The sequence below is a fragment of the Trichomonas vaginalis genome, chromosome V, assembly GCF_026262505.1.
Source record: "Trichomonas vaginalis G3 chromosome V, whole genome shotgun sequence".
Classification (NCBI taxonomy): Eukaryota; Parabasalia; order Trichomonadida; family Trichomonadidae; genus Trichomonas; species Trichomonas vaginalis.
In genome coordinates, this window is record NC_067207.1 from 10,279,909 (window position 1) to 10,307,235 (window position 27,327).

General features: G+C 40.1%; 16 protein-coding genes and 3 pseudogenes across 19 annotated transcripts, besides 2 other annotated features; 8 read left to right on the forward strand and 11 right to left on the reverse strand.

Moving 5' to 3' along the window:
• Nucleotides 1-326: part of a mobile genetic element that runs on past the window's edge.
• A 1,415-nt stretch (nucleotides 327-1,741) lies between these two features.
• TVAGG3_0311220 (armadillo (ARM) repeat-containing protein family) lies at nucleotides 1,742-2,629 on the reverse strand (the record flags this gene model as incomplete). Its single annotated transcript, XM_001307375.1, has 1 exon — nucleotides 1,742-2,629. One exon carries the CDS (start codon nucleotides 2,627-2,629, stop codon nucleotides 1,742-1,744), a length of 888 nt encoding a protein of 295 aa, XP_001307376.1.
• A 687-nt stretch (nucleotides 2,630-3,316) lies between these two features.
• TVAGG3_0311230 (DDE endonuclease family) lies at nucleotides 3,317-4,049 on the forward strand (the record flags this gene model as incomplete). The annotated part of the gene is made up of 1 exon (XM_051229834.1): nucleotides 3,317-4,049. A coding segment is annotated over one exon (733 nt), but the record flags the coding sequence as incomplete, so codon positions are not given.
• Nucleotides 4,050-4,207: 158 nt separating this feature from the next.
• TVAGG3_0311240 (DDE endonuclease family) lies at nucleotides 4,208-4,861 on the forward strand (the record flags this gene model as incomplete). Its single annotated transcript, XM_051229835.1, has 1 exon — nucleotides 4,208-4,861. The coding sequence occupies one exon, from the start codon at nucleotides 4,208-4,210 to the stop codon at nucleotides 4,859-4,861; it is 654 nt and encodes a 217-aa protein (XP_051099565.1).
• A 282-nt stretch (nucleotides 4,862-5,143) lies between these two features.
• On the forward strand, nucleotides 5,144-6,277 carry TVAGG3_0311250 (zebrafish ch73-193c12.2-related family; the record flags this gene model as incomplete). The annotated part of the gene is made up of 1 exon (XM_051229836.1): nucleotides 5,144-6,277. One exon carries the CDS (start codon nucleotides 5,144-5,146, stop codon nucleotides 6,275-6,277), a length of 1,134 nt encoding a protein of 377 aa, XP_051099566.1.
• Nucleotides 6,278-7,299: 1,022 nt separating this feature from the next.
• Nucleotides 7,300-7,984, reverse strand: TVAGG3_0311260 (phosphoryn-related-related family; the record flags this gene model as incomplete). Its single annotated transcript, XM_051229837.1, has 1 exon — nucleotides 7,300-7,984. A coding segment is annotated over one exon (685 nt), but the record flags the coding sequence as incomplete, so codon positions are not given.
• Nucleotides 7,985-8,031: 47 nt separating this feature from the next.
• TVAGG3_0311270 (SLEI family protein family) lies at nucleotides 8,032-8,718 on the reverse strand (the record flags this gene model as incomplete). Its single annotated transcript, XM_051229838.1, has 1 exon — nucleotides 8,032-8,718. The coding sequence occupies one exon, from the start codon at nucleotides 8,716-8,718 to the stop codon at nucleotides 8,032-8,034; it is 687 nt and encodes a 228-aa protein (XP_051099568.1).
• A 22-nt stretch (nucleotides 8,719-8,740) lies between these two features.
• TVAGG3_0311280 (SLEI family protein family) lies at nucleotides 8,741-9,691 on the reverse strand (the record flags this gene model as incomplete). Its single annotated transcript, XM_051229839.1, has 1 exon — nucleotides 8,741-9,691. One exon carries the CDS (start codon nucleotides 9,689-9,691, stop codon nucleotides 8,741-8,743), a length of 951 nt encoding a protein of 316 aa, XP_051099569.1.
• Nucleotides 9,692-10,089: 398 nt separating this feature from the next.
• Nucleotides 10,090-10,331, reverse strand: TVAGG3_0311290 (annotated as a pseudogene). Its single transcript has one exon. A coding segment is annotated over exon 1 (242 nt).
• A 215-nt stretch (nucleotides 10,332-10,546) lies between these two features.
• On the reverse strand, nucleotides 10,547-10,792 carry TVAGG3_0311300 (SLEI family protein family; the record flags this gene model as incomplete). The annotated part of the gene is made up of 1 exon (XM_051229840.1): nucleotides 10,547-10,792. A coding segment is annotated over one exon (246 nt), but the record flags the coding sequence as incomplete, so codon positions are not given.
• Nucleotides 10,793-11,869: 1,077 nt separating this feature from the next.
• Nucleotides 11,870-11,989, reverse strand: TVAGG3_0311310 (uncharacterized protein; the record flags this gene model as incomplete). The annotated part of the gene is made up of 1 exon (XM_051229841.1): nucleotides 11,870-11,989. The coding sequence occupies one exon, from the start codon at nucleotides 11,987-11,989 to the stop codon at nucleotides 11,870-11,872; it is 120 nt and encodes a 39-aa protein (XP_051099571.1).
• Nucleotides 11,990-12,037: 48 nt separating this feature from the next.
• On the reverse strand, nucleotides 12,038-12,472 carry TVAGG3_0311320 (SLEI family protein family; the record flags this gene model as incomplete). The annotated part of the gene is made up of 1 exon (XM_051229842.1): nucleotides 12,038-12,472. The coding sequence occupies one exon, from the start codon at nucleotides 12,470-12,472 to the stop codon at nucleotides 12,038-12,040; it is 435 nt and encodes a 144-aa protein (XP_051099572.1).
• Nucleotides 12,473-17,407: 4,935 nt separating this feature from the next.
• TVAGG3_0311330 (uncharacterized protein) lies at nucleotides 17,408-17,527 on the reverse strand (the record flags this gene model as incomplete). The annotated part of the gene is made up of 1 exon (XM_051229843.1): nucleotides 17,408-17,527. One exon carries the CDS (start codon nucleotides 17,525-17,527, stop codon nucleotides 17,408-17,410), a length of 120 nt encoding a protein of 39 aa, XP_051099573.1.
• A 3,078-nt stretch (nucleotides 17,528-20,605) lies between these two features.
• Nucleotides 20,606-20,968, forward strand: TVAGG3_0311340 (uncharacterized protein; the record flags this gene model as incomplete). The annotated part of the gene is made up of 1 exon (XM_051229844.1): nucleotides 20,606-20,968. One exon carries the CDS (start codon nucleotides 20,606-20,608, stop codon nucleotides 20,966-20,968), a length of 363 nt encoding a protein of 120 aa, XP_051099574.1.
• Nucleotides 20,969-20,986: 18 nt separating this feature from the next.
• On the forward strand, nucleotides 20,987-21,220 carry TVAGG3_0311350 (serine threonine-protein phosphatase family; the record flags this gene model as incomplete). Its single annotated transcript, XM_051229845.1, has 1 exon — nucleotides 20,987-21,220. One exon carries the CDS (start codon nucleotides 20,987-20,989, stop codon nucleotides 21,218-21,220), a length of 234 nt encoding a protein of 77 aa, XP_051099575.1.
• A 4-nt stretch (nucleotides 21,221-21,224) lies between these two features.
• TVAGG3_0311360 (uncharacterized protein) lies at nucleotides 21,225-22,073 on the reverse strand (the record flags this gene model as incomplete). Its single annotated transcript, XM_051229846.1, has 1 exon — nucleotides 21,225-22,073. The coding sequence occupies one exon, from the start codon at nucleotides 22,071-22,073 to the stop codon at nucleotides 21,225-21,227; it is 849 nt and encodes a 282-aa protein (XP_051099576.1).
• Nucleotides 22,074-22,526: 453 nt separating this feature from the next.
• Nucleotides 22,527-27,327: part of a mobile genetic element that runs on past the window's edge.
• On the forward strand, nucleotides 23,288-23,883 carry TVAGG3_0311380 (annotated as a pseudogene). The gene has a single exon. A coding segment is annotated over exon 1 (596 nt).
• On the reverse strand, nucleotides 24,433-25,005 carry TVAGG3_0311390 (annotated as a pseudogene). Its single transcript has one exon. A coding segment is annotated over exon 1 (573 nt).
• TVAGG3_0311400 (uncharacterized protein) lies at nucleotides 25,536-25,700 on the forward strand (the record flags this gene model as incomplete). Its single annotated transcript, XM_051229847.1, has 1 exon — nucleotides 25,536-25,700. The coding sequence occupies one exon, from the start codon at nucleotides 25,536-25,538 to the stop codon at nucleotides 25,698-25,700; it is 165 nt and encodes a 54-aa protein (XP_051099577.1).
• On the forward strand, nucleotides 25,720-26,304 carry TVAGG3_0311410 (phage tail repeat-like family; the record flags this gene model as incomplete). Its single annotated transcript, XM_051229848.1, has 1 exon — nucleotides 25,720-26,304. The coding sequence occupies one exon, from the start codon at nucleotides 25,720-25,722 to the stop codon at nucleotides 26,302-26,304; it is 585 nt and encodes a 194-aa protein (XP_051099578.1).

Here is a 27,327-nt window from a genome sequence, read left to right on the forward strand (position 1 = left end):
CTTATACAAAGTTCAAAAACTGGGTGCAATCAGTTCTGATTGCACCCAAGTTTTTGAACTTTCTCGAGGGAATGGAAGGGTAAGAGGTATACATTATGAATATATACCTCTTACCCTTCCATTCCCTCTCTGACAGCGGGAAACTTTGTCTGAATTTAAACTATTCAGACAAAGTTTCCCGCTGTTTGCGAAGGAATTGTTGGCTATGATGTACTGATTCATGATCAGTACATCATAGCCAACAATTCCTTATACAAAGTTCAAAAACTTGGGTGCAATCAGTTCTGATTGCACCCAAGTTTTTGAACTTTCCATTAACAATTGTTCAATCACATTTATACAACCCAAATCTATACCAATCATACTCTTATTCATACATCATATTTTAAAAACTTTTTTGCAATATGATGTTATTGCAACAAATTTTTTTCTTTTCTACTTCCAATTAGCACCTTAAAAAACATTAGACACAATCACTGGCTCATATGCTCCTATTCTGAATCTAACACTATGCAAATTTATACAATTTCTCCACAAATCTTACATTCATTTTAATTTCAACGACCATTATTACCACAAAGAATCTTACCTTCCCCTACAAAATCTAACTATCTATCAATTTAAAAAATGTTACAAAATATTAAATGAATTTTTTTTCTATACGTAATTTAAAGTTCTTAAACTCTCAGCATCAGAATATCCTTACATAGCTTAGCTATATATCGTATTACTTTATGAATAAAAAAAATTATTTAAATTATAATAAAATGTTTATTCGTATTTTTACTTTATTTTTAGTTACGAGGCTGTATTTCGAACTCAGGATTTGGGTTAAGTCCTTTGTCCATTTAGGACCCTGGTCCCAAATTGATTTTGGAGTAAGGGTTTTCCACCGAAAAGATCTTTAAGAGCTGTATGAACCCATACTGTGTTGTATTCTTCTATTGCGTGAGGTAAAAATTCTCTTATTTCGATAAAATCTGGGCGAGCCGAAAAGATTGTTTGCCAAAAACGTTCTATTTTACCATTTAACTGTGGTGTGTAAGGTTCTGTCCGATGGTGTTGAATGCCATTTACTTGAAGAACGTTTTTGAAGTCCTTTCCTGTAAATTCGCATCCATTATCTGTCAAAAGTTCGTATGGAATAATTTTGATAGAGTCGATAGCATTTTGTAAAGCTTTTGAAGTTGATTTCATTGTTTTATCGGGAAGAATTTCGTAATATAATTAGATAATACATCCGATATGTAAAGTGTCAAAAATGAAGTGAACCGAATTTTCATGCATTACAGAATTGCAAAAAATGATAAAAGATCATAAATGTCCTATATGCTGTAAGTTTGAAATTATGTTCATAATAAGCCTATACTGCTATTAAATTAATCAAATTAATTACAAATAAAATATTTTCATTTGTTAAGATGATGTTTGAATATAAACCAAATTGCTATACCAATACCTAAAATAATTTTGGTAAAAATTATATATGGTATTTGATTTGATTTGCAACATTCATCAATTGGATATAACTTTGCAGGATTGGTAAATATATGTAAAAGATGCCAGTACGAAACACCTATCACCTCTATATAATGTATTAAAAAGAAATTCAAAATTCAATTTAATAACGTGTTATTATTTATTAGCGAATAGTGCAAAAATGATTTTTATATGAAAATTGTAAATTCTTCAAATCCCATCCTAATAAACCAGAATTCAACATTACATTTCAAAGTTTTATTTAATCATAATAGCATAATTTAATTTCATCTCTGAAAAATCCTTCAGCAGAATATTGAAAAATTGATTCGAGACATGTTATTGTTACTGATGGACATACTTTAATCAAATCTTCAAGATTTTCAAGTATGTTGTTTTCGACCGAATATCTTATTGCTAAATATCCATCGTTTTTGATAACATGTGAAATTATCATGAGAAGTGGTTCTTTAAGAATTGATGGACAAGAACTAAGATATTGACATAGATTAATATATATTCCTTGTCTGATATGTTTTATTACCTCATCATGTAATGAACTGTTTTGAAAGCAACTTACGAGAAACTGAGCAACTATGCACTTTCGATCATCAAGAACATAATCTTGGCTTAACAGTTCAAACGCAAACTCAATGAACTTATATTCAAATAAAAGTCCAATTAATTCGTCAACATGATTGCATTGTTTGATCAGACATTCGCTAAAAATCTCCATAAACTCCGATGAAAATTCATCAGAATCGCCCATATTATCAAGAAGATCCTTTAAAAAGGAATTTGCAGTTCCAACTTTTTTGTTATGCATAAAATATTCAATTCTTGATGGGTCCTTGAATACAATACCTTTCATGATTCTAATTGAATACATTAACGTTTCATCATTGACATGATCATCATCAAAAATGAATTGCATTATTGGTTCAAGAGCCGGAGTGTCTGGATGTGTGTATACTAGTTCAGCAAGAAACTCTGAGATTAACCCAGGTTCACAAAGATCAAAAAATACATCAAAGGATTGCGGCAAAATTTTCATTTCGTCGTTAACTAGATGAATGGCTCCAGTAAGAATCTTAGCTGCGTTAAAGACATCTTCTAGACTGTCTTTTCCCTCATATAATAAGAAATTCATTATACTTCTGAGGATATCTGAATCACCGAAACAACAAATAACTCCTTCGTATTGTGATATATACGATAAAATCGATATTGCTCGAGATTTAAGAACGATTTTATCAACAGTTAAAAAGTATGCAAAGATTTGTTTATCTTAACCCAGTTTTCAATGCTCGATATTTAAAATGTATTTAAAAATGGAGCTTATATTGAAATGGGCTTAAGATACTAAATTTTAACAGACTATTTCAGAGAATTGAATGGGAGCTCAATTCTCTGAAAAGTCTGCAAAAATTCGTATAATAATTTAATTTTTTAAAGAATGAACTCAGACATTGAAGAAAAGCGTTTCATCATATGTCGGAAAATGAGAACTCATCTCAATTTTTTTTCATCGAGATTTACATGAATGGGTTCTATATACAGCGATAATTAGATTTATAAAATTCCTCTCAATTTACAAAATTTTGAATACCGTAGGTTGAATAGCCCGAGACCAATTTCAAAGGTCGTGTACCAATAAAAAATTTTGAATCAATTTACACAACGTGCCCATTTTACTCACTCAATCTTTGAGAAAATAATTCAATTTTGAGAAGAATGGTCCTCTGCGTTTTGAGTGAGTGACGAAAAAAAATCTCAGAAAAATTGAATGAGTTTTTATGGCCATGAACCAAATTTGTGAAGTTCCCGTTTAAAAAAAATGCAACCAAGAACACGAATTCCCGAGTTTGCAGAATTAGAAAACTATAAAAATCTTGGGCTATTGACCCAGATGCAACTCGATTTACTCTATCGAAGAGTAAATGGCGAGTCTTATCAACAAATACGGAATGTTTACTCAATTTCAAAGACGACAGTAGCACGCGCAATCATGCGCACTGCTACTTGTCGTTCATGGACAAAAGGTCAGTCAGGGGGTGGTATGACCCTTTTGTCACTACCAGATGAAATGCAGTTCAAAAAACTTGTTCAAGAGATGGCAGACGACTTGAACTGTATTACAACATCAATGGCCATTGCTGTCTGTACGGAATTACAAAATAGGAGATTAAAATTTGCGGCGCGGGTACTAATCGCTGCAAGATGCCCGCATCTTCTAGCGAAGCTCGATGATTACTGCCCATCGCCATCCCGTGGCTGGCTTAATCATATCGCCACAAGATTGTCAATTCGGATTGTGAGCTCCCAAACTATTGATATGCTCCGACGCTCTACCTGTGACGCAAACCATATTCGCCAATTTTTCCTCTCCAAGCATAGATACTTTGCCCGCAGGAAGAAGTTTATTGCGAATATGGACGAGACAATGCTCTATTCCAAACGTCGCTATAAAGTTCTTACTGCTGGCCGGAATCGCCCAGTTCGCGCTGAAAAGTCTCAGCTTCCACATCTTACAGGGGTCTGTACCATCTTTGCAGATGGTACAACTATGAAGCCAATGGTGATACTTCCACAAAAGAAGACCCTTGATGCGGAATTGGAAGATCTGGACGCCTTTTTTGTTCGCTCCGAGAGTGGATGGATGAACAAATACCTTTTTATGGTATACTGTATCATGTTCATCTGCAAAGTACAGGAGAAAAGGTCTCAAATGAATGTGTTTGATGCCCAGGTACCTTTTCTCCTAATTGTAGATGGTCATCCATCCAGGCTCTCTTTCTTGGCCGTTCGCCTCTTGAGCGCCTTCAATATCGAGCTTCTTGTTCTCCCAGGCCATACATCTCATATCTTACAACCTCTTGATGTTGGGATTTTTTCTCCCTTGAAGGCCCAATTCAAGAAGTTGTTTGATATGGCGACTATCCGGTACGATCAGCAAGGGCATATGGTGATCAATTATGTATGGAACGCCAGAGAACTGCGCTATATCATGGTTCGCAGCTTCCTTGATGCATGTAGTGTGTCTTGCACAGCTACAAACATCGAAAATGCTTTTAAAGCAACAGGAATCTATCCATTGGATATGAACAAACCTCTTGCTTCCAGATACATTGTAGCAAATGGAGTTCCTCCTGCAAGGCCCAATTTTGTCAACGACAAAGTCCTTACAGATCCAAATGTGATGATGCAAGTCTTCCAAATGGAATATGGACGCCCCATGCAGCAACAGGATTGGTATTTCAATCTGTTTGTAGCTATGCAATCTGTTTTGGCCTGGAATGGAGCATATGGCCAGGTTCTTAGTCGTGAGTTACATCTCCTTTATCCTACTGCAGGTGGATTTCAAAAAATCCAATTAAAATGATATAAAGCTGAGGAGCTCCAGGGTGAAGAGGAATTGATGAAGAAAAGAAGCAGCTGCATAATGGAGTGAGGAAGCATCTTGATGAAGAGAGGAAGCACCTTGATCAAGAGAGGAAGTACTTTGAAGAAGAGAGGAAGCACTTTGTTGAAGAGAGGAAGCACTTTGATTTAGAGAGGAAGCACCTTGATGAAGAGAGGAAGCACTTGATGAAGAGAGGAAGCACTTGATAAGAGAGGAAGCTCTTGATCAAGAGAGGAAGCACTTTGATAGAGAGGAAGCTTGATGAAGAGAGGAAGCCTTGATCAAGAGAGGAAGTACTTTGAAGAAGAGAGGAAGCACTTTGTTGAAGAGAGGAAGCACTTTGATTTAGAGAGGAAGCACCTTGATGAAGAGAGGAAGCACCTTGATCAAGAGAGGAAGCATCTTGATCAAGAGAGGAAGCACTTTGATTTAGAGAGGAAGCACTTTGATTTAGAGAGGAAGCATCTTGATCAAGAGAGGAAGCACTTTGATTTAGAGAGGAAGCACCTTGATGAAGAGAGGAAGCACCTTGATCAAGAGAGGAAGTACTTTGAAGAAGAGAGGAAGCACTTTGTTGAAGAGAGGAAGCACTTTGATTTAGAGAGGAAGCACCTTGATGAAGAGAGGAAGCACCTTGATCAAGAGAGGAAGCATCTTGATCAAGAGAGGAAGCACTTTGATTTAGAGAGGAAGCACCTTGATGAAGAGAGGAAGCACCTTGATCAAGAGAGGAAGTACTTTGAAGAAGAGAGGAAGCACTTTGTTGAAGAGAGGAAGCACTTTGATTTAGAGAGGAAGCACTTTGTTGAAGAGAGGAAGCACTTTGATTTAGAGAGGAAGCACCTTGATGAAGAGAGGAAGCATCTTGATCAAGAGAGGAAGCACCTTGATGAAGCGAGGAAGCACCTTGATCAAGAGAGGAAGCATCTTGATCAAGAGAGGAAGTACTTTGAAGAAGAGAGGAAGCACCTTGATGAAGAGAGGAAGCACCTTGATGAAGAGAGGAAGCACTTTGTTGAAGAGAGGAAGTACTTTGAAGAAGAGAGGAAGCACTTTGATTTAGAGAGGAAGCACCTTGATGAAGAGAGGAAGCACCTTGATGAAGAGAGGAAGCACCTTGATCAAGAGAGGAAGCATCTTGATGAAGAGAGGAAGTACTTTGAAGAAGAGAGGAAGCACCTTGATGAAGAGAGGAAGCACCTTGATGAAGAGAGGAAGCACCTTGATGAAGAGAGGAAGCACCTTGATGAAGAGAGGAAGCACCTTGATGAAGAGAGGAAGCACTTTGATGAAGAGAGGAAGCATCTTGATGAAGAGAGGAAGCACCTTGATCAAGAGAGGAAGCACCTTGATCAAGAGAGGAAGCACCTTGATCAAGAAGAAGGAATACTTTGAAGAAGAGAGGAAGCACCTTGATGAAGAGAGGAAGCACCTTGATGAAGAGAGGAAGCACCTTGATGAAGAGAGAAGCACCTTGATGAAGAGAGGAAGCACCTCTGATGAAGAGAGGAAGCACCTTGATGAAGAGAGGAAGATCTTGATGAAGAGAGGAAGCACCTTGATGAAGAGAGGAAGCACCTTGATGAAGAGAGGAAGCATCTTGATGAAGAGAGTAAGCTGCATGATGGAGTGAGGAAGCTGCATGATGGAGTGAGGAAGCTGCATGATGAAGAGAGGAAGCACCTTGATGAAGAGAGGAAGCACCTTGATCAAGAGAGGAAGCACCTTGATCAAGAGAGGAAGCACCTTGATGAAGAGAGGAAGCACCTTGATGAAGAGAGGAAGCACTTTGATTAGAGAGGAAGCATCTTGATCAAGAGAGGAAGCACTTGATGAGAGGAAGCATCTTGATCAAGAGAGGAAGCACTTTGATTTAGAGAGGAAGCACTTTGATTTAGAGAGGAAGCATCTTGATCAAGAGAGGAAGCACTTGATCAAAGAGGAAGCACTTTGTTGAAGAGAGGAAGCATCTTGATGAAGCGAGGAAGCACCTTGATCAAGAGAGGAAGCACTTTGATTTAGAGAGGAAGCACTTTGATTTAGAGAGGAAGCATCTTGATCAAGAGAGGAAGCACCTTGATCAAGAGAGGAAGCACTTTGTTGAAGAGAGGAAGCATCTTGATGAAGCGAGGAAGCACCTTGATGAAGAGAGGAAGCACTTTGATTTAGAGAGGAAGCACCTTGATCAAGAGAGTAAGCTGCATGATGGAGTGAGGAAGCTGCATGATGAAGAGAGGAAGCACCTTGATGAAGAGAGGAAGCACTTTGATTTAGAGAGGAAGCACCTTGATCAAGAGAGGAAGCACCTTGATGAAGAGAGGAAGCACCTTGATGAAGAGAGGAAGCACCTTGATGAAGAGAGGAAGCACTTTGATTTAGAGAGGAAGCATCTTGATCAAGAGAGGAAGCACTTTGATTTAGAGAGGAAGCATCTTGATCAAGAGAGGAAGCACCTTGATGAAGAGAGGAAGCACCTTGATGAAGAGAGGAAGCACCTTGATCAAGAGAGGAAGCACCTTGATGAAGAGAGGAAGCACTTTGTTGAAGAGAGGAAGCATCTTGATGAAGAGAGGAAGCTGCATGATGAAGAGAGGAAGCACCTTGATCAAGCGAGGAAGCACCTTGATCAAGAGAGGAAGCATCTTGATGAAGAGAGGAAGTACTTTGAAGAAGAGAGGAAGCACCTTGATGAAGAGAGGAAGCACCTTGATGAAGAGAGGAAGCACCTTGATGAAGAGAGGAAGCACTTTGATGAAGAGAGGAAGCACCTTGATGAAGAGAGGAAGCATCTTGATGAAGAGAGGAAGCACCTTGATGAAGAGAGGAAGCATCTTGATCAAGAGAGGAAGCACCTTGATGAAGAGAGGAAGCATCTTGATCAAGAGAGGAAGCACCTTGATGAAGAGAGTAAGCTGCATGATGGAGTGAGGAAGCTGCATGATGAAGAGAGGAAGCACCTTGATGAAGAGAGGAAGCACCTTGATCAAGAGAGGAAGCATCTTGATCAAGAGAGGAAGCATCTTGATCAAGAGAGGAAGCTGCATGATGAAGAGAGGAAGCACCTTGATCAAGCGAGAAGCACTTGTTGAAGAGAGGAAGCATCTGATGAAGCGAGGAAGCACCTTGATGAAGAGAGGAAGCACTTTGATTTAGAGAGGAAGCATCTTGATCAAGAGAGGAAGCTGCATGATGGAGTGAGGAAGCACCTTGATCAAGCGAGGAAGCACCTTGATCAAGAGAGGAAGCACCTTGATGAAGAGAGGAAGCATCTTGATCAAGAGAGGAAGCACCTTGATGAAGAGAGTAAGCTGCATGATGGAGTGAGGAAGCTGCATGATGAAGAGAGGAAGCACCTTGATGAAGAGAGGAAGCACCTTGATCAAGAGAGGAAGCATCTTGATCAAGAGAGGAAGCATCTTGATCAAGAGAGGAAGCTGCATGATGAAGAGAGGAAGCACCTTGATCAAGCGAGGAAGCACTTTGTTGAAGAGAGGAAGCATCTTGATGAAGCGAGGAAGCACCTTGATGAAGAGAGGAAGCACTTGATTTAGAGGAAGCATCTTGATCAAGAGAGGAAGCTGCATGATGGAGTGAGGAAGCACCTTGATCAAGCGAGGAAGCACTTTGTTGAAGAGAGGAAGCATCTTGATGAAGAGAGGAAGCACCTTGATGAAGAGAGGAAGCTGCATGATGGAGTGAGGAAGCACCTTGATCAAGCGAGGAAGCACTTTGTTGAAGAGAGGAAGCATCTTGATGAAGAGAGGAAGCTGCATGATGAAGAGAGGAAGCATCTTGATCAAGCGAGGAAGCACTTTGTTGAAGAGAGGAAGCTGCATGATGGAGTGGGAAGCACCTTGATCAAGCGAGGAAGCACTTTGTTGAAAGAGAGCACCACTTGATGAAGAGAGGAAGCTGCATGATGGAGTGAGGAAGCACCTTGATCAAGCGAGGAAGCACTTTGTTGAAGAGAGGAAGCATCTTGATGAAGAGAGGAAGCTGCATGATGAAGAGAGGAAGCACCTTGATCAAGCGAGGAAGTACTTTGAAGAAGAGAGGAAGCACCTTGATGAAGAGAGGAAGCATCTTGATCAAGAGAGGAAGTACTTTGAAGAAGAGAGGAAGCACCTTGATGAAGAGAGGAAGCACCTTGATGAAGAGAGGAAGCACCTTGATGAAGAGAGGAAGCACCTTGATGAAGAGAGGAAGCATCTTGATCAAGGGAGGAAGCACCTTGATGAAGAGAGGAAGCATCTTGATCAAGAGAGGAAGCACCTTGATCAAGAGAGGAAGCTGCATGATGGAGTGAGGAAGCACCTTGATCAAGCGAGGAAGCACTTTGTTGAAGAGAGGAAGCATCTTGATGAAGAGAGGAAGCTGCATGATGAAGAGAGGAAGCATCTTGATCAAGCGAGGAAGCACTTTGTTGAAGAGAGGAAGCTGCATGATGGAGTGAGGAAGCACCTTGATCAAGCGAGGAAGCACTTTGTTGAAGAGAGGAAGCACCTTGATGAAGAGAGGAAGCTGCATGATGGAGTGGGAAGCACCTTGATCAAGCGAGGAAGCACTTTGTTGAAGAGAGGAAGCATCTGATGAAGAGAGAAGCCATGATGAAGAGAGGAAGCACCTGATCAAGCGAGGAATACTTTGAAGAAGAGAGGAAGCACCTTGATGAAGAGAGGAAGCATCTTGATCAAGAGAGGAAGACTTTGAAGAAGAGAGAAGCACTTGATGAAGAGAGGAAGCACCTTGATGAAGAGAGGAAGCATCTTGATCAAGAGGAGGAAGCACCTTGATGAAGAGAGGAAGCATCTGATGAAGAGAGGAAGCACTTTGATCAAGAGAGAAGCTGCATGATGAAGAGAGGAAGCACTTTGATGAGAGAGGAAGCACTTGATTTAGAGAGGAAGCACTTGATCAAGAGAGGAAGCACCTTGATGAAGAGAGGAAGCTGCATGATGAAGAGAGGAAGCACCTTGATCAAGAGAGGAAGCACTTGTTGAAGAGAGGAAGCATCTTGATGAAGCGAGGAAGCACCTTGATGAAGAGAGGAAGCACTTTGATTTAGAGAGGAAGCACCTTGATCAAGAGAGGAAGCACCTTGATCAAGAGAGGAAGCTGCATGATGAAGAGAGGAAGCACCTTGATCAAGCGAGGAAGCATCTTGATGAAGCGAGGAAGCACCTTGATGAAGAGAGGAAGCACTTTGATTAGAGAGGAAGCATCTTGATCAAGAGAGGAAGCACCTTGATGAAGAGAGGAAGCATCTTGATCAAGAGAGGAAGCACCTTGATGAAGAGAGGAAGCATTGATCAAGAGAGGAAGCACCTTGATGAAGAGAGGAAGCACTTTGTTGAAAGAGGAAGCATCTTGATCAAGAGAGGAAGCACTTGATGAAGAGAGGAAGCACCTTGATCAAGAGAGTAAGCTGCATGATGAAGAGAGGAAGCATCTTGATCAAGAGAGGAAGCACTTTGATTTAGAGAGGAAGCACTTTGATTTAGAGAGGAAGCATCTTGATCAAGAGAGGAAGCACCTTGATGAAGAGAGGAAGCTGCATGATGAAGAGAGGAAGCACCTTGATCAAGCGAGGAAGCACTTTGATTGAAGAGAGAAGCATCTGATGAAGCGAGGAAGCACCTTGATGAAGAGAGGAAGCACTTTGATTTAGAGAGGAAGCATCTTGATCAAGAGAGGAAGCACCTTGATGAAGAGAGGAAGCATCTTGATCAAGAGAGGAAGCACCTTGATGAAGAGAGGAAGCATCTTGATCAAGAGAGGAAGCACCTTGATGAAGAGAGGAAGCACTTTGTTGAAGAGAGGAAGCATCTTGATCAAGAGAGGAAGCACCTTGATGAAGAGAGGAAGCACCTTGATCAAGAGAGTAAGCTGCATGATGAAGAGAGGAAGCACTTGATCAAGAGAGGAAGCACTTGATTTAAGAGAGGAAGCACTTTGATTTAGAGAGGAAGCATCTTGATCAAGAGAGGAAGCACCTTGATGAAGAGAGGAAGCTGCATGAAATGAAGAGAGGAAGCACTTGATCAAGCGAGGAAGCACTTTGTTGAAGAGAGGAAGCATCTTGATGAAGCGAGGAAGCACCTTGATGAAGAGAGGAAGCACTTTGATTTAGAGAGGAAGCATCTTGATCAAGAGAGGAAGCTGCATGATGGAGAGAGGAAGCATCTTGATCAAGAGAGGAAGCATCTTGATGAAGAGAGGAAGCATCTTGATTTAGAGAGGAAGCATCTTGATCAAGAGAGGAAGCACTTTGATTTAGAGAGGAAGCATCTTGATCAAGAGAGGAAGCACCTTGATGAAGAGAGGAAGCATCTTGATGAAGAGAGGAAGCACCTTGATGAAGAGAGGAAGCACTTTGATTTAGAGAGGAAGCATCTTGATCAAGAGAGGAAGCACTTTGATTTAGAGAGGAAGCATCTTGATCAAGAGAGGAAGCATCTTGATTTAGAGAGGAAGCTGCATGATGAAGAGAGGAAGTACTTTGAAGAAGAGAGGAAGCACTTTGTTGAAGAGAGGAAGCATCTTGATGAAGAGAGGAAGCATCTTGATTTAGAGAGGAAGCTGCATGATGAAGAGAGGAAGTACTTTGAAGAAGAGAGGAAGCACCTTGATGAAGAGAGGAAGCACCTTGATGAAGAGAGGAAGCATCTTGATGAAGAGAGGAAGCACTTTGATTTAGAGAGGAAGCATCTTGATCAAGAGAGGAAGCACTTTGATTTAGAGAGGAAGCATCTTGATCAAGAGAGGAAGCACCTTGATGAAGAGAGGAAGCATCTTGATTTAGAGAGGAAGCATCTTGATCAAGAGAGGAAGCTGCATGATGGAGTGAGGAAGCACCTTGATCAAGCGAGGAAGCACTTTGTTGAAGAGAGGAAGCATCTTGATGAAGAGAGGAAGCACTTTGATTTAGAGAGGAAGCACTTTGATTTAGAGAGGAAGCATCTTGATCAAGAGAGGAAGCACTTTGATTTAGAGAGGAAGCATCTTGATCAAGAGAGGAAGCACCTTGATGAAGAGAGTAAGCTGCATGATGGAGTGAGGAAGCTGCATGATGAAGAGAGGAAGCACTTTGTTGAAGAGAGGAAGCATCTTGATGAAGCGAGGAAGCACCTTGATGAAGAGAGGAAGCACTTTGATTTAGAGAGGAAGCATCTTGATCAAGAGAGGAAGCTGCATGATGGAGTGAGCAAGCATCTTGATCAAGAGAGGAAGCACTTTGTTGAAGAGAGGAAGCACCTTGATGAAGAGAGGAAGCACCTTGATGAAGAGAGGAAGCATCTTGATTAAGAGAGGAAGCACCTTGATGAAGAGAGGAAGCTGCATGATGAAGAGAGGAAGCACCTTGATCAAGCGAGGAAGCACTTTGTTGAAGAGAGGAAGCATCTTGATGAAGCGAGGAAGCACCTTGATGAAGAGAGGAAGCACCTTGATCAAGCGAGGAAGCACCTTGATCAAGAGAGGAAGCATCTTGATCAAGAGAGGAAGCACTTTGTTGAAGAGAGGAAGCATCTTGATGAAGAGAGGAAGTACTTTGAAGAAGAGAGGAAGCATCTTGATGAAGAGAGGAAGCATCTTGATTTAGAGAGGAAGCTGCATGATGAAGAGAGGAAGTACTTTGAAGAAGAGAGGAAGCACCTTGATGAAGAGAGGAAGCACCTTGATGAAAAGAGGAAGCATCTTGATTTAGAGAGGAAGCTGCATGATGAAGAGAGGAAGTACTTGAAGAAGAGAGGAAGCACTTGATGAAGAGAGGAAGCACCTTGATGAAGAGAGGAAGCACCTTGATGAAGAGAGGAAGCACCTTGATGAAGAGAGGAAGCACTTTGATGAAGAGAGGAAGCACCTTGATGAAGAGAGGAAGCATCTTGATGAAGAGAGGAAGCACTTGATAGAGAGGAAGCATCTTGATCAAGAGAGGAAGCACTTGTTGAAGAGAGGAAGCATCTTGATCAAGAGAGGAAGCACCTTGATGAAGAGAGGAAGCACCTTGATCAAGAGAGTAAGCTGCATGATGAAGAGAGGAAGCATCTTGATCAAGAGAGGAAGCACTTTGATTTAGAGAGGAAGCACTTTGATTTAGAGAGGAAGCATCTTGATCAAGAGAGGAAGCACTTTGTTGAAGAGAGGAAGCATCTTGATGAAGAGAGGAAGCACCTTGATCAAGCGAGGAAGCACTTTGTTGAAGAGAGGAAGCATCTTGATGAAGCGAGGAAGCACCTTGATCAAGCGAGGAAGCACTTTGTTGAAGAGAGGAAGCATCTTGATGAAGAGAGGAAGCTGCATGATGAAGAGAGGAAGCACCTTGATCAAGCGAGGAAGCACTTTGTTGAAGAGAGGAAGCATCTTGATGAAGAGAGGAAGCATCTTGATTTAGAGAGGAAGCTGCATGATGAAGAGAGGAAGTACTTTGAAGAAGAGAGGAAGCACCTTGATGAAGAGAGGAAGCACCTTGATGAAGAGAGGAAGCTGCATGATGAAGAGAGGAAGCACCTTGATCAAGCGAGGAAGCACTTTGTTGAAGAGAGGAAGCATCTTGATGAAGCGAGGAAGCACCTTGATGAAGAGAGGAAGCACCTTGATCAAGCGAGGAAGCACCTTGATCAAGAGAGGAAGCATCTTGATCAAGAGAGGAAGCACTTTGTTGAAGAGAGGAAGCATCTTGATGAAGAGAGGAAGTACTTTGAAGAAGAGAGGAAGCATCTTGATGAAGAGAGGAAGCATCTTGATTTAGAGAGGAAGCTGCATGATGAAGAGAGGAAGTACTTTGAAGAAGAGAGGAAGCACCTTGATGAAGAGAGGAAGCACCTTGATGAAGAGAGGAAGCACCTTGATGAAGAGAGGAAGCACTTTGATTTAGAGAGGAAGCATCTTGATCAAGAGAGGAAGCACTTTGTTGAAGAGAGGAAGCATCTTGATCAAGAGAGGAAGCATCTTGATCAAGAGAGGAAGCACTTTGATTTAGAGAGGAAGCATCTTGATCAAGAGAGGAAGCACTTTGTTGAAGAGAGGAAGCATCTTGATCAAGAGAGGAAGCACTTTGATTTAGAGAGGAAGCACTTTGATTTAGAGAGGAAGCATCTTGATCAAGAGAGGAAGCACTTTGATTTAGAGAGGAAGCATCTTGATCAAGAGAGGAAGCACCTTGATGAAGAGAGGAAGCCGCATGATGAAGAGAGGAAGCACCTTGATCAAGCGAGGAAGCACTTTGTTGAAGAGAGGAAGCATCTTGATCAAGAGAGGAAGCACCTTGATGAAGAGAGGAAGCTGCATGATGAAGAGAGGAAGCACCTTGATCAAGCGAGGAAGCACTTTGTTGAAGAGAGGAAGCATCTTGATGAAGCGAGGAAGCACCTTGATCAAGCGAGGAAGCACTTTGTTGAAGAGAGGAAGCATCTTGATGAAGCGAGGAAGCACCTTGATGAAGAGAGGAAGCACTTTGATTTAGAGAGGAAGCATCTTGATCAAGAGAGGAAGCATCTTGATGAAGAGAGGAAGCATCTTGATTTAGAGAGGAAGCTGCATGATGAAGAGAGGAAGTACTTTGAAGAAGAGAGGAAGCACCTTGATGAAGAGAGGAAGCACCTTGATGAAGAGAGGAAGCATCTTGATGAAGAGAGGAAGCATCTTGATCAAGAGAGGAAGCACCTTGATGAAGAGAGGAAGCACTTTGATTTAGAGAGGAAGCATCTTGATCAAGAGAGGAAGCACCTTGATGAAGAGAGGAAGCTGTATGATGAAGAGAGGAAGCACCTTGATCAAGCGAGGAAGCACTTTGTTGAAGAGAGGAAGCATCTTGATGAAGCGAGGAAGCACCTTGATGAAGAGAGGAAGCACCTTGATCAAGAGAGTAAGCTGCATGATCAAGAGAGGAAGCATCTTGATCAAGAGAGGAAGCACTTTGATTTAGAGAGGAAGCACTTTGATTTAGAGAGGAAGCATCTTGATCAAGAGAGGAAGCACCTTGATGAAGAGAGGAAGCATCTTGATCAAGAGAGGAAGCACTTTGATTTAGAGAGGAAGCATCTTGATCAAGAGAGGAAGCACTTTGATTTAGAGAGGAAGCATCTTGATCAAGAGAGGAAGCACCTTGATGAAGAGAGGAAGCTGCATGATGAAGAGAGGAAGCACCTTGATCAAGCGAGGAAGCACTTTGTTGAAGAGAGGAAGCATCTTGATGAAGCGAGGAAGCACCTTGATGAAGAGAGGAAGCACTTTGATTTAGAGAGGAAGCATCTTGATCAAGAGAGGAAGCTGCATGATGGAGTGAGGAAGCACCTTGATCAAGCGAGGAAGCACTTTGTTGAAGAGAGGAAGCATCTTGATGAAGAGAGGAAGCACCTTGATGAAGAGAGGAAGCTGCATGATGGAGTGAGGAAGCATCTTGATCAAGCGAGGAAGCACTTTGTTGAAGAGAGGAAGCATCTTGATGAAGAGAGGAAGCTGCATGATGAAGAGAGGAAGCACCTTGCTCAAGCGAGGAAGCACTTTGATCAAGAGAGGAAGCACCTTGATCAAGAGAGGAAGCTGCATGATGAAGAGAGGAAGCACCTTGATCAAGCGAGGAAGCACTTTGATTTAGAGAGGAAGCATCTTGATCAAGAGAGGAAGCTGCATGATGGAGTGAGGAAGCATCTTGATCAAGAGAGGAAGCATCTTGATGAAGCGATGAAGCACTTTGATTTAGAGAGGAAGCATCTTGATGAAGCGAGGAAGCACCTTGATGAAGAGAGGAAGCACCTTGATCAAGAGAGGAAGCATCTTGATCAAGAGAGGAAGTACTTTGAAGAAGAGAGGAAGCACCTTGATGAAGAGAGGAAGCATCTTGATCAAGAGAGGAAGCACCTTGATCAAGAGAGTAAGCTGCATGATCAAGAGAGGAAGCATCTTGATCAAGAGAGGAAGCACTTTGATTTAGAGAGGAAGCACTTTGATTTAGAGAGGAAGCATCTTGATCAAGAGAGGAAGCACTTTGATTTAGAGAGGAAGCACTTTGATTTAGAGAGGAAGCATCTTGATCAAGAGAGGAAGCACTTTGATTTAGAGAGGAAGCATCTTGATCAAGAGAGGAAGCACCTTGATGAAGAGAGGAAGCCGCATGATGAAGAGAGGAAGCACCTTGATCAAGCGAGGAAGGACTTTGTTGAAGAGAGGAAGCATCTTGATGAAGAGAGGAAGCTGCATGATGGAGTGAGGAAGCATCTTGATCAAGAGAGGAAGCACCTTGATGAAGAGAGGAAGCATCTTGATCAAGAGAGGAAGCATCTTGATCAAGAGAGGAAGCACTTTGTTGAAGAGAGGAAGCATCTTGATCAAGAGAGGAAGCACCTTGATGAAGAGAGGAAGCACCTTGATCAAGAGAGTAAGCTGCATGATGAAGAGAGGAAGCATCTTGATCAAGAGAGGAAGCACTTTGATTTAGAGAGGAAGCACTTTGATTTAGAGAGGAAGCATCTTGATCAAGAGAGGAAGCACCTTGATGAAGAGAGGAAGCATCTTGATCAAGAGAGGAAGCACCTTGATCAAGAGAGGAAGCTGCATGATGAAGAGAGGAAGCACCTTGATCAAGCGAGGAAGCACTTTGATTTAGAGAGGAAGCATCTTGATGAAGCGAGGAAGCACCTTGATGAAGAGAGGAAGCACTTTGATTTAGAGAGGAAGCATCTTGATCAAGAGAGGAAGCTGCATGATGGAGTGAGGAAGCATCTTGATCAAGAGAGGAAGCACCTTGATGAAGAGAGGAAGCACTTTGATTTAGAGAGGAAGCTGCATGATGAAGAGAGGAAGTACTTTGAAGAAGAGAGGAAGCACCTTGATGAAGAGAGGAAGCATCTTGATGAAGAGAGGAAGCATCTTGATCAAGAGAGGAAGCATCTTGATCAAGAGAGGAAGCACTTTGATTTAGAGAGGAAGCATCTTGATCAAGAGAGGAAGCACCTTGATGAAGAGAGGAAGCACCTTGATCAAGAGAGTAAGCTGCATGATCAAGAGAGGAAGCATCTTGATCAAGAGAGGAAGCACTTTGATTTAGAGAGGAAGCACTTTGATTTAGAGAGGAAGCATCTTGATCAAGAGAGGAAGCACCTTGATGAAGAGAGGAAGCTGTATGATGAAGAGAGGAAGCACCTTGATCAAGCGAGGAAGCACTTTGTTGAAGAGAGGAAGCATCTTGATGAAGCGAGGAAGCACCTTGATGAAGAGAGGAAGCACTTTGATTTAGAGAGGAAGCATCTTGATCAAGAGAGGAAGCTGCATGATGGAGTGAGGAAGCATCTTGATCAAGAGAGGAAGCACTTTGATTTAGAGAGGAAGCACTTTGATTTAGAGAGGAAGCATCTTGATCAAGAGAGGAAGCATCTTGATGAAGAGAGGAAGCACCTTGATCAAGAGAGGAAGTACTTTGATCAAGAGAGGAAGCATCTTGATGAAGCGAGGAAGCTGCATGATGGAGTGAGGAAGCATCTTGATCAAGAGAGGAAGCACCTTGATCAAGCGAGGAAGCACTTTGATTTAGAGAGGAAGCTGCATGATGAAGAGAGGAAGTACTTTGAAGAAGAGAGGAAGCATCTTGATGAAGAGAGGAAGCACCTTGATGAAGAGAGGAAGCATCTTGATGAAGAGAGGAAGCATCTTGATGAAGCGAGGAAGCACCTTGATCAAGCGAGGAAGCACTTTGTTGAAGAGAGGAAGCATCTTGATGAAGCGAGGAAGCACCTTGATGAAGAGAGGAAGCACTTTGATTTAGAGAGGAAGCATCTTGATCAAGAGAGGAAGCATCTTGATGAAGAGAGGAAGCATCTTGATTTAGAGAGGAAGCTGCATGATCAAGAGAGGAAGTACTTTGAAGAAGAGAGGAAGCACCTTGATGAAGAGAGGAAGCACCTTGATGAAGAGAGGAAGCATCTTGATGAAGAGAGGAAGCATCTTGATCAAGAGAGGAAGCACCTTGATGAAGAGAGGAAGCACTTTGATTTAGAGAGGAAGCATCTTGATCCAGAGAGGAAGCTGCATGATCAAGAGAGGAAGCATCTTGATCAAGAGAGGAAGCACTTTGATTTAGAGAGGAAGCACTTTGATTTAGAGAGGAAGCATCTTGATCAAGAGAGGAAGCACTTTGATTTAGAGAGGAAGCATCTTGATCAAGAGAGGAAGCACCTTGATGAAGAGAGGAAGCTGCATGATGAAGAGAGGAAGCACCTTGATCAAGCGAGGAAGGACTTTGTTGAAGAGAGGAAGCATCTTGATGAAGCGAGGAAGCACCTTGATGAAGAGAGGAAGCACTTTGATTTAGAGAGGAAGCATCTTGATCAAGAGAGGAAGCTGCATGATGGAGTGAGGAAGCATCTTGATCAAGAGAGGAAGCACCTTGATGAAGAGAGGAAGCACTTTGATTTAGAGAGGAAGCATCTTGATCAAGAGAGGAAGCACTTTGATTTAGAGAGGAAGCACTTTGATTTAGAGAGGAAGCATCTTGATCAAGAGAGGAAGCACTTTGATTTAGAGAGGAAGCATCTTGATCAAGAGAGGAAGCACCTTGATGAAGAGAGGAAGCTGCATGATGAAGAGAGGAAGCACCTTGATCAAGCGAGGAAGCACTTTGTTGAAGAGAGGAAGCATCTTGATGAAGCGAGGAAGCACCTTGATGAAGAGAGGAAGCACTTTGATTTAGAGAGGAAGCATCTTGATCAAGAGAGGAAGCTGCATGATGGAGTGAGGAAGCACCTTGATCAAGCGAGGAAGCACTTTGTTGAAGAGAGGAAGCACTTTGATTTAGAGAGGAAGCTGCATGATGAAGAGAGGAAGTACTTTGAAGAAGAGAGGAAGCATCTTGATGAAGAGAGGAAGCACCTTGATGAAGAGAGGAAGCATCTTGATGAAGAGAGGAAGCATCTTGATCAAGAGAGGAAGCACCTTGATGAAGAGAGGAAGCACTTTGATTTAGAGAGGAAGCATCTTGATCAAGAGAGGAAGCTGCATGATCAAGAGAGGAAGCATCTTGATCAAGAGAGGAAGCACTTTGATTTAGAGAGGAAGCACTTTGATTTAGAGAGGAAGCATCTTGATCAAGAGAGGAAGCACTTTGATTTAGAGAGGAAGCATCTTGATCAAGAGAGGAAGCACCTTGATGAAGAGAGGAAGCTGCATGATGAAGAGAGGAAGCACCTTGATCAAGCGAGGAAGGACTTTGTTGAAGAGAGGAAGCATCTTGATGAAGCGAGGAAGCACCTTGATGAAGAGAGGAAGCACTTTGATTTAGAGAGGAAGCATCTTGATCAAGAGAGGAAGCTGCATGATGGAGTGAGGAAGCATCTTGATCAAGAGAGGAAGCACCTTGATGAAGAGAGGAAGCACTTTGATTTAGAGAGGAAGCATCTTGATCAAGAGAGGAAGCACTTTGATTTAGAGAGGAAGCACTTTGATTTAGAGAGGAAGCATCTTGATCAAGAGAGGAAGCACTTTGATTTAGAGAGGAAGCATCTTGATCAAGAGAGGAAGCACCTTGATGAAGAGAGGAAGCTGCATGATGAAGAGAGGAAGCACCTTGATCAAGCGAGGAAGCACTTTGTTGAAGAGAGGAAGCATCTTGATGAAGCGAGGAAGCACCTTGATGAAGAGAGGAAGCACTTTGATTTAGAGAGGAAGCATCTTGATCAAGAGAGGAAGCTGCATGATGGAGTGAGGAAGCATCTTGATCAAGAGAGGAAGCACCTTGATGAAGAGAGGAAGCACTTTGATTTAGAGAGGAAGCTGCATGATGAAGAGAGGAAGTACTTTGAAGAAGAGAGGAAGCATCTTGATGAAAAGATATTATATTGAGAGAACTTAAGAAACTACCGAATGGTCTAACATTTGTAGATTTGTTCGGTGGAAGTTTCTATATATCCCATTTATGTCATACAATATTCCCAGACTCAAAGATTATATGCAATGACTTCGACAACTATATGGACCGTCTCAAACATATTCCAGACACAAACAATATATTGAAAGAGTTAAAAGAAAAGATACCTATAGGTAAGATGGAACGTATACCATTAGATAAGAAAAATATTGTGAGAGAGGTTTTGAAAAAAGCAGAATATATAGACTGGGATAGTATATCTGCTAGACTATTATATAGTGGTGCTATAAGAGTTCATGATATTGAAACACTTATGTCAAAAGTTTTATATCTTAACTATACAAATGTTTTCAAAGAGGACATAGAAAAATATATTGAGGGTATAGAGTTTGTGAGATGTCATTGGACAGATTTGTATGAAAAATATAAAGACAAGGAAAATGTTTTCTTTATAGTGGACCCGCCGTTCTATAACACATGGGATTTTCAATACCAAGTAGACTGGACTTTGAGAGACTCTTTAGAAACTTTAGACGTTATACATAACCATCCATGCTTTTACTTTACATCCGATAAAAGTGGTTTGGAAACCGTTATGAGATGGTTAGAGGACATACATGACTATGAGTTTATATATGACAAGATAGAATATGAGAGAGGTCCTATAAACTGGAGAAAGTGTCACAATAAAGAAATTTTATTAGTAAGTAAATGTGGTTTGAAATAGGACTACTTGTTTTAGGTTTTTTCCATTGTGTCATTTATTTATTTGACGTGGCAGAAAAGTACAGAGAATATGAAGATGAACCAATGCCTGCAAATGTTCAGCATATGTACTCGTAAGAGATATTTTTATCTAATATTAAATGGACGCACAGAACTTAGCGAATGCACAGCAACCTGGACAACCAAACACAGAGAATATTCCAAATGAAGTTAGAATACAAACTGCAATGGCAAACTATGGTCAAGTGCCAACAGATGTACAAATGCAAACTGCCATGTCAAATGACGCTGCGTTAGGTTTGCCACCATGGTATGCAAATATGAGATGGAAAGAGTTTTATACAAACCCTGAAGTGGGATATAAACAACTTTATGCAGATGACGCGAACACAGGAGTTGACCCCGAATATGTTTTCTACCAGAGGAGAAACAGAATGTATGAGCTCCAGTTAAAGAATGCTATGGAACTCAACAGGAAACGTAAGAGACTAGGCGGACATTAGATTTTTACATATAGTAAAATGGGTTTCTTCAGTAGTATTGGAAACTTCTTCAGAAGAGTTGGAAGAGGTATATGGAATGGAATAAAATCTGTCGGAAGAGGAGTATGTAACGGTGTCAAAAATATTGGTAAAAGAGTAGGTCAGTTCGTTGGTATTATACCTAAAGACCCTGAACCAGAAGAGCAAGCTCCTGTTATACAACAGCCTGAACCTGCACCACAGTCTAGTTGGCAACCACAACCGGTATATTAAAAAGTTATATTTTTATCGTTCGATAGTAGTTGTATATGAAACTAAGTTCTAAGTAAAACGCATGGTATAATGGAATTATTCTTTTTCTTCCATCTGTAGTAAACCATACTTGAAAGTCTGAAATACTTCCACTCGGCGGTTCATATAACTTTGTAGGTTTTTCGTAAAAGTCATTCATCAGACATAAGAAAGAGTTTTGCGCACCAGAAAATGAAGCATGAACAATAATAGCATCTGGGTCGAAAATATTTTCATATGTTCCATTAGGGTTTTCGACTTCATAATAGTCCGGGTGTACTGGATATGCTGCAGGCTGATTTAACATACTCATAAATCTATACCATGCCAAGTTGTTATATTTTGTAGAAATATAAACGTTTTCTCCAAGGTCTTCTATTTTATTGATTTTAACAGTTGCATTTTTCCTGTCATAAATAATATCGAGATGGTATTCTCCTTCGTCAATGTTAAACTGGTTTGCATATTCAATATAGATATCGTTTATTTTTTCTTGAAAAGCTTGAAGAGTTGTTTCTAAGTTTATAAGCAAATTAACTTGTAAAAGTTTTCCTTGTTCAAATTTCTCATACATACGTTTTTCTTTGTTATAGTATCGAACTTCAAAACCGACCGTAAATGGGAAACCATGTATGGCTTCTGAAATGAACTTCATTCTACGAAAGCCAATAGCTTTTGTGACGGATGGGTCTCTTAACCATCTTAATGGGTAGTCAAAACGATAGCCTTCATGCTTTACGGTATCTGTCTCAAACTTTTGACCGACATTAGTAAAAAGTTCATCTAATGGTTTAGTTGTAGCAACTCTAGAATTTTCTTTTTCTATTGGAAGCATATTTTATCTATAATAAAAATGTCAAATGAAACAGCGTCTATGAGAGAAATACAACACAACCGACAACTCATTATGCAAGCTCTAAATAAGAACACAACAAACTTTTCAAACTATTCTAAGATATCTGAGTCATTGAAAGGGGGTGACTTAAAACTGACAATAAACCCAATGACAGATGAGTTTCTATTTCAATACAATAAGAACAATACTGTCTGTATAAATCCAACAAAAGGAACTTTAAACGAGAAACCTATAAATGAACTTCTTTTGAAAGCAGATGTTGACAACAAAACTGACAAAGAATATGTAGACGATGCAATAGCAAAAGAAGAAGAAAGAGCTAACAATGCTTATGCAACAAAAGAACATACTCATCCTGAACTAGCAGACAAAACATATGTTGACAATAAAATGTCAAGTGAAGTGACAAGAGCTGAAAACGAATATTCTAAAAAGACTCATATACATTATATTAACCAAATACCAAGTCTTAAGGAAACATTAGAGACAAAAGCAGATAAGACTCATACACATTCTATATCTGATATTACAAACTTACAAGAAACCTTAAACAGGAAAAGTGACGTTGGACATACACATACCATTGCAAATATTACAAACTTACAAGAAACCTTAAACAGGAAAAGTGCCGTTGGACATACACATACCATTGCAAATATTACAAACTTACAAGAAACCTTAAACAGGAAAAGTGCCGTTGGACATACACATACCATTGCAAATATTACAAACTTACAAGAAACCTTAAACAGGAAAAGTGCCGTTGGACATACACATACCATTGCAAATATTACAAACTTACAAGAAACCTTAAACAGGAAAAGTGCCGTTGGACATACACATACCATTGCAAATATTACAAACTTACAAGAAACCTTAAACAGGAAAAGTGCCGTTGGACATACACATACCATTGCAAATATTACAAACTTACAAGAAACCTTAAACAGGAAAAGTGACGTTGGGCATACACATACATCTTCTGAAATAACAGACTTAAACGTTAGCCTTGAAAATAAAGCAGATAAAACATATGTCAATGAAATATACCAAAATTTGATAGGAACAAAAATATTGAAACTATTGTTGGTGACTTTTCTGTCAATGAAGAAAATAAATATTTTAGATGGCAGTTGGTACAGTCCTTAGAAAATGGTACACGGTATAAACTCATTCCGAAAAATAACAATGAAATGTATGTAAGCTATAAAAAGAATGATGGTACACAAGTTAAAGTTCCATTAGACAACAACTGCTACTTAAACTTATATGGAGACGAACAAAAGAAATATTTAAGAGTTTATGAAATGGTGGATATGATATTACCTGACCCAGCTCCGGCACCACATTATTATGACTATGGAGATGACGACAGAACACCACATGTAGATGAACAAAAGCTAACATTATATTTAGATTATTATAGATATAAAAGATATAATGCAATAGAAAAAACGAGAATAGTATATTATTATACAGATGACAGAAATAAATATTATAGTCAAGACTGTACCTACCCTGAAAACATAAGATTATATTATAAAAAATATTCTGACACAAACCAGAAGAAACCTGAAATAGTTGCACTATATTTTAAGTTCAAAAAGAGACAATCCTATAATATCTCATATGTTTGATTTAATGAACCCAGTAGGTTCTATTTATACATCTATGGATGCAAGAGGTCCTCAAGTAATGTTTGGTGTTGGTGCATGGGAACAAATAGTCGACAGGTTTTTGTATTGTGCAAACTCTTCAAAGGAAACAGGTGGAAGTAAAACGATTTCAGGTGAAAATTTACCTGCACACAGTCATTACATAGATTTAAGTACATCTCAAGCAGGTGGCATAAGCATAGATATTGGGATTGGTCGGAATGACAAAAGGTAAAGGATATGATGTTAAAGACGACGTTAAGTTTGCTATAAATTTTTACTGGGATGACACGCAGGGAGAAGGAAACCATACACATTTCGTTTCAGGATATACCAAACAACGGGACAAAGTAAAGAATATGCCACCTTACATGACAGTTTACGCATGGTATAGAATTGCTTAGTCGTCATTTTCAACTTCTTTAGCATATTCGTCAGGAGTTGTCTTATATTTGTTAGGAACTGTCTTTGAAAGTATACCACCTTGAACTTTGACAAGTTTGAAACGAGGTCTGACAATAGTAGTTTTATCTTCTGCTTGCACTTTTGCCATTTGCCTAAAACTTCATAATATTCTCTTGTATACTTTCTTCTATTTTTACGAACACGAATGTGAGTACCTGTCGGTTCCCATTGTTGTCATAGTCAATAGTATTTTCATATGGGTCGCGTTTAGGTATTTCTATTTTTACTTTGTCACCTTTCTGAAGTTTGAAGCCCGGCATTCTTTCTTGTTTGTCTCTTTTGACTAAATTATTAAATATATAGTCTTTCTCTAAGTCAGGGTTGTTTTTCATTTCTTCGGGGGAGTGGTTTCCCAAACCTTTTTGTTTACGGTTATTGTAAATATTTAAAACTTGTCTCATCTTTGCCATGGAGAAGTGTCTATACTTGTCGTCATATGACATTTCATTTGCTTCACCACCTTGTGGTTGGTTTAAGTCTCTTAACATTTTTATACAACCGTCAATGACACCAAGAGCAGAATGGTTTTGGTCGACAATGAAATATTGGTTTACATTTTTTGAACGCAGATAGTTTTTTACATCATCTGATTTGAAAGAACTTTCACAGTCAGATGTCAGTTTTTGTTGGATGGTATTTGTCAACGAATATTGTCAAAGCTGCTAAGATATCTAAAATAGCTTTGGACTGTAATGGTATGGCTTCACAGTATCTTGTGTTTTGACCAACAAATATTAACCAGTATGGTGGTCCATCTTCTCTATACCTCGGAATTTTTCCAAGATATCCATAAACCAAGCATTTGGTGTTGAACTAAAGATTTTTATCATGAGTGCTTTCTTTGTCGCTTTAGAAACATAGGGGTCCTTGTTCGGATTCGTCATTTTTTACCATATAAGAAATGGGTTTATTTGGCGCATTAGCAGGAGTTGCATCTAGATTTTACCCGCAGTGGGAACAATAGCCAGAGGTGCATTTGGAATTGGAAGGAAGATTTTGAGTACATTAGGTATACTGAAAGAGAAAGCACAACCTATTATACAAACTGTACAGAAAGGTTGGGATGTAGCACGAGATGCAACAAATCTTATTCCAAATCCTGAAACAAGAGGAAAAGTTCAAGGATGGATGGACAATGTAGGAAGACAAGCAGGAAACTATTATAACAAAGCAAATGACTACTATAACCAAGCAGGACACTATATGGACCAAGGTGAAAGATTCTTTAACAGAGGATATAACCATGCACAACAGTGGGTAAACAATAACCAACCTCAACCGCCTCAAACGTGGGGAATGTAAAGTTTTTTATTGAGATGAAATGAACAATGCAGCATTGAGACAAATGAGTTCAAGATGGATTTGTCGGCTTCCAGCATTTAAACCGATACCATATAGTCAGGCTCAGCATGTGAAACTGAATGATATTATTAAAGGAACCATCCCACCTCCACAACAACAACCAGTTGAAAACAAACCAAACTAAAATTTTTTACTGAGATGAAATGACCGAAGAAGTTGAAACGGTAGATTTGACACCACAAACAAAAAGTTCAGAACCATTGTCAAAACCTGTCAAAGAACTTACAGATGAAGAGAAAAATTCAATAATAGAAAGTGCCAGGTCTGGAAATACAAACCCTAACTATAAAGTCACTTTTCATAGAAATGGAACGGCTAGTATCTCAAAAAAGAAACAGACTCTCACAAATAAAATATTGAAGTCTGAAGGAGCTTTCGAGACAACAGATGGAAAAGTTTACTTCACTGACCAACAGTTCATTATAGAACATCTCATTGACTTAGAGTCGAAATATTCTAAACTTTACAACAAACACAAAAAGTTGAAAGGAAAACAAAAACAAATGGCATATGATATTTATGAAGATGTTGACGACACAACTGTTCCTGCAAGTGAAGTAAAGTCAGAGGAACCGAAAAGTGACGAAAAACCGATAGAAGAAGAAAAACCAAAAACTGAAGATAAACCAAAACCAAAGTTTAGTTTCCAAACTAAACCAAGTCAATCTTCATTAGCTGGTATGGGTTGGCGTCAAAGACTTATGGCAGCAGGCGGTTATGTAAAGTAAAGAAAAAAATATTTTTTTATTTTTATAAAAATGCCCCCATATAGAATGGATAGAAAGTCTGCTAGAATAAAAGCAGAGTTACAAAGATATGGTTGGAGAGTTTCGAAAATTTTAAATATAGGAAGGGAAGACCCATAAAAGTCTATGACAAATTGTCTGGTCTTCGCTACGAAATGGATTTGGAAACAGCACGTGCCAATTATCCAAACAGACTAGAGAGGTTAGAAGAAGAACGTCTTATGGACATGCCTTTCGATGTTAGTGAACCTCAAGTTGAAGGACACGACGGCTTTGCCAGATTCTACTGGAAACATGACGAACAATTGCATCCTTTGAGAAGGAAAAAAGGAAAAGGTGAAGACGCACATGCTCCCATGGAAAGAACAAGATATGCATATGAAAAGTATCGTGAAGTTAGAAGTCAAATTACATCTGGTCGAACCTTTACAGTAAACTTTGACGAAGGAAAGAACAAAGAAGGCTTCATGGGAGTACTTGCTGCATTCAAGACGGAAATAAGAAAGGACACAATCTCAGATTGACCATAACAGATTTGGATGGTCACATTTACTATGCACATGGCAATGAACAAACAGCCGCAAAACTTCTTGACGCTTTCAAGACTACAAAGAGAGAACAAATGGTTGACTCCGACTCAGACATTTTGAATGCAATTGAAGGAATTGCAAGTGTCAAGTTCGAATGGTACCAACCTAACCCTCAAGCAGTCAGACAACATGCTGGATACTTCCCGTTCATAAATAAGTCTGACATTGACTTGACAAGGTATGGAATTTACAATTCAATTGAAACAATTGTCAATGAACCTTGCATTCTTACATGTCTCAGGAACTCTGGTCTTGTTACAGATGAGAAGATGAAGTATCTTGAGTCATGTGTGAAGACAAGGTACATTCTCAGAGGTCAATTGGCAAAAATTGCACCGTTGGCAAATGTCAATATCCGAGTCAACATACCTACAGCTAAAGGTTCTTCACATGACGACTATGTTGTTGACAAAGA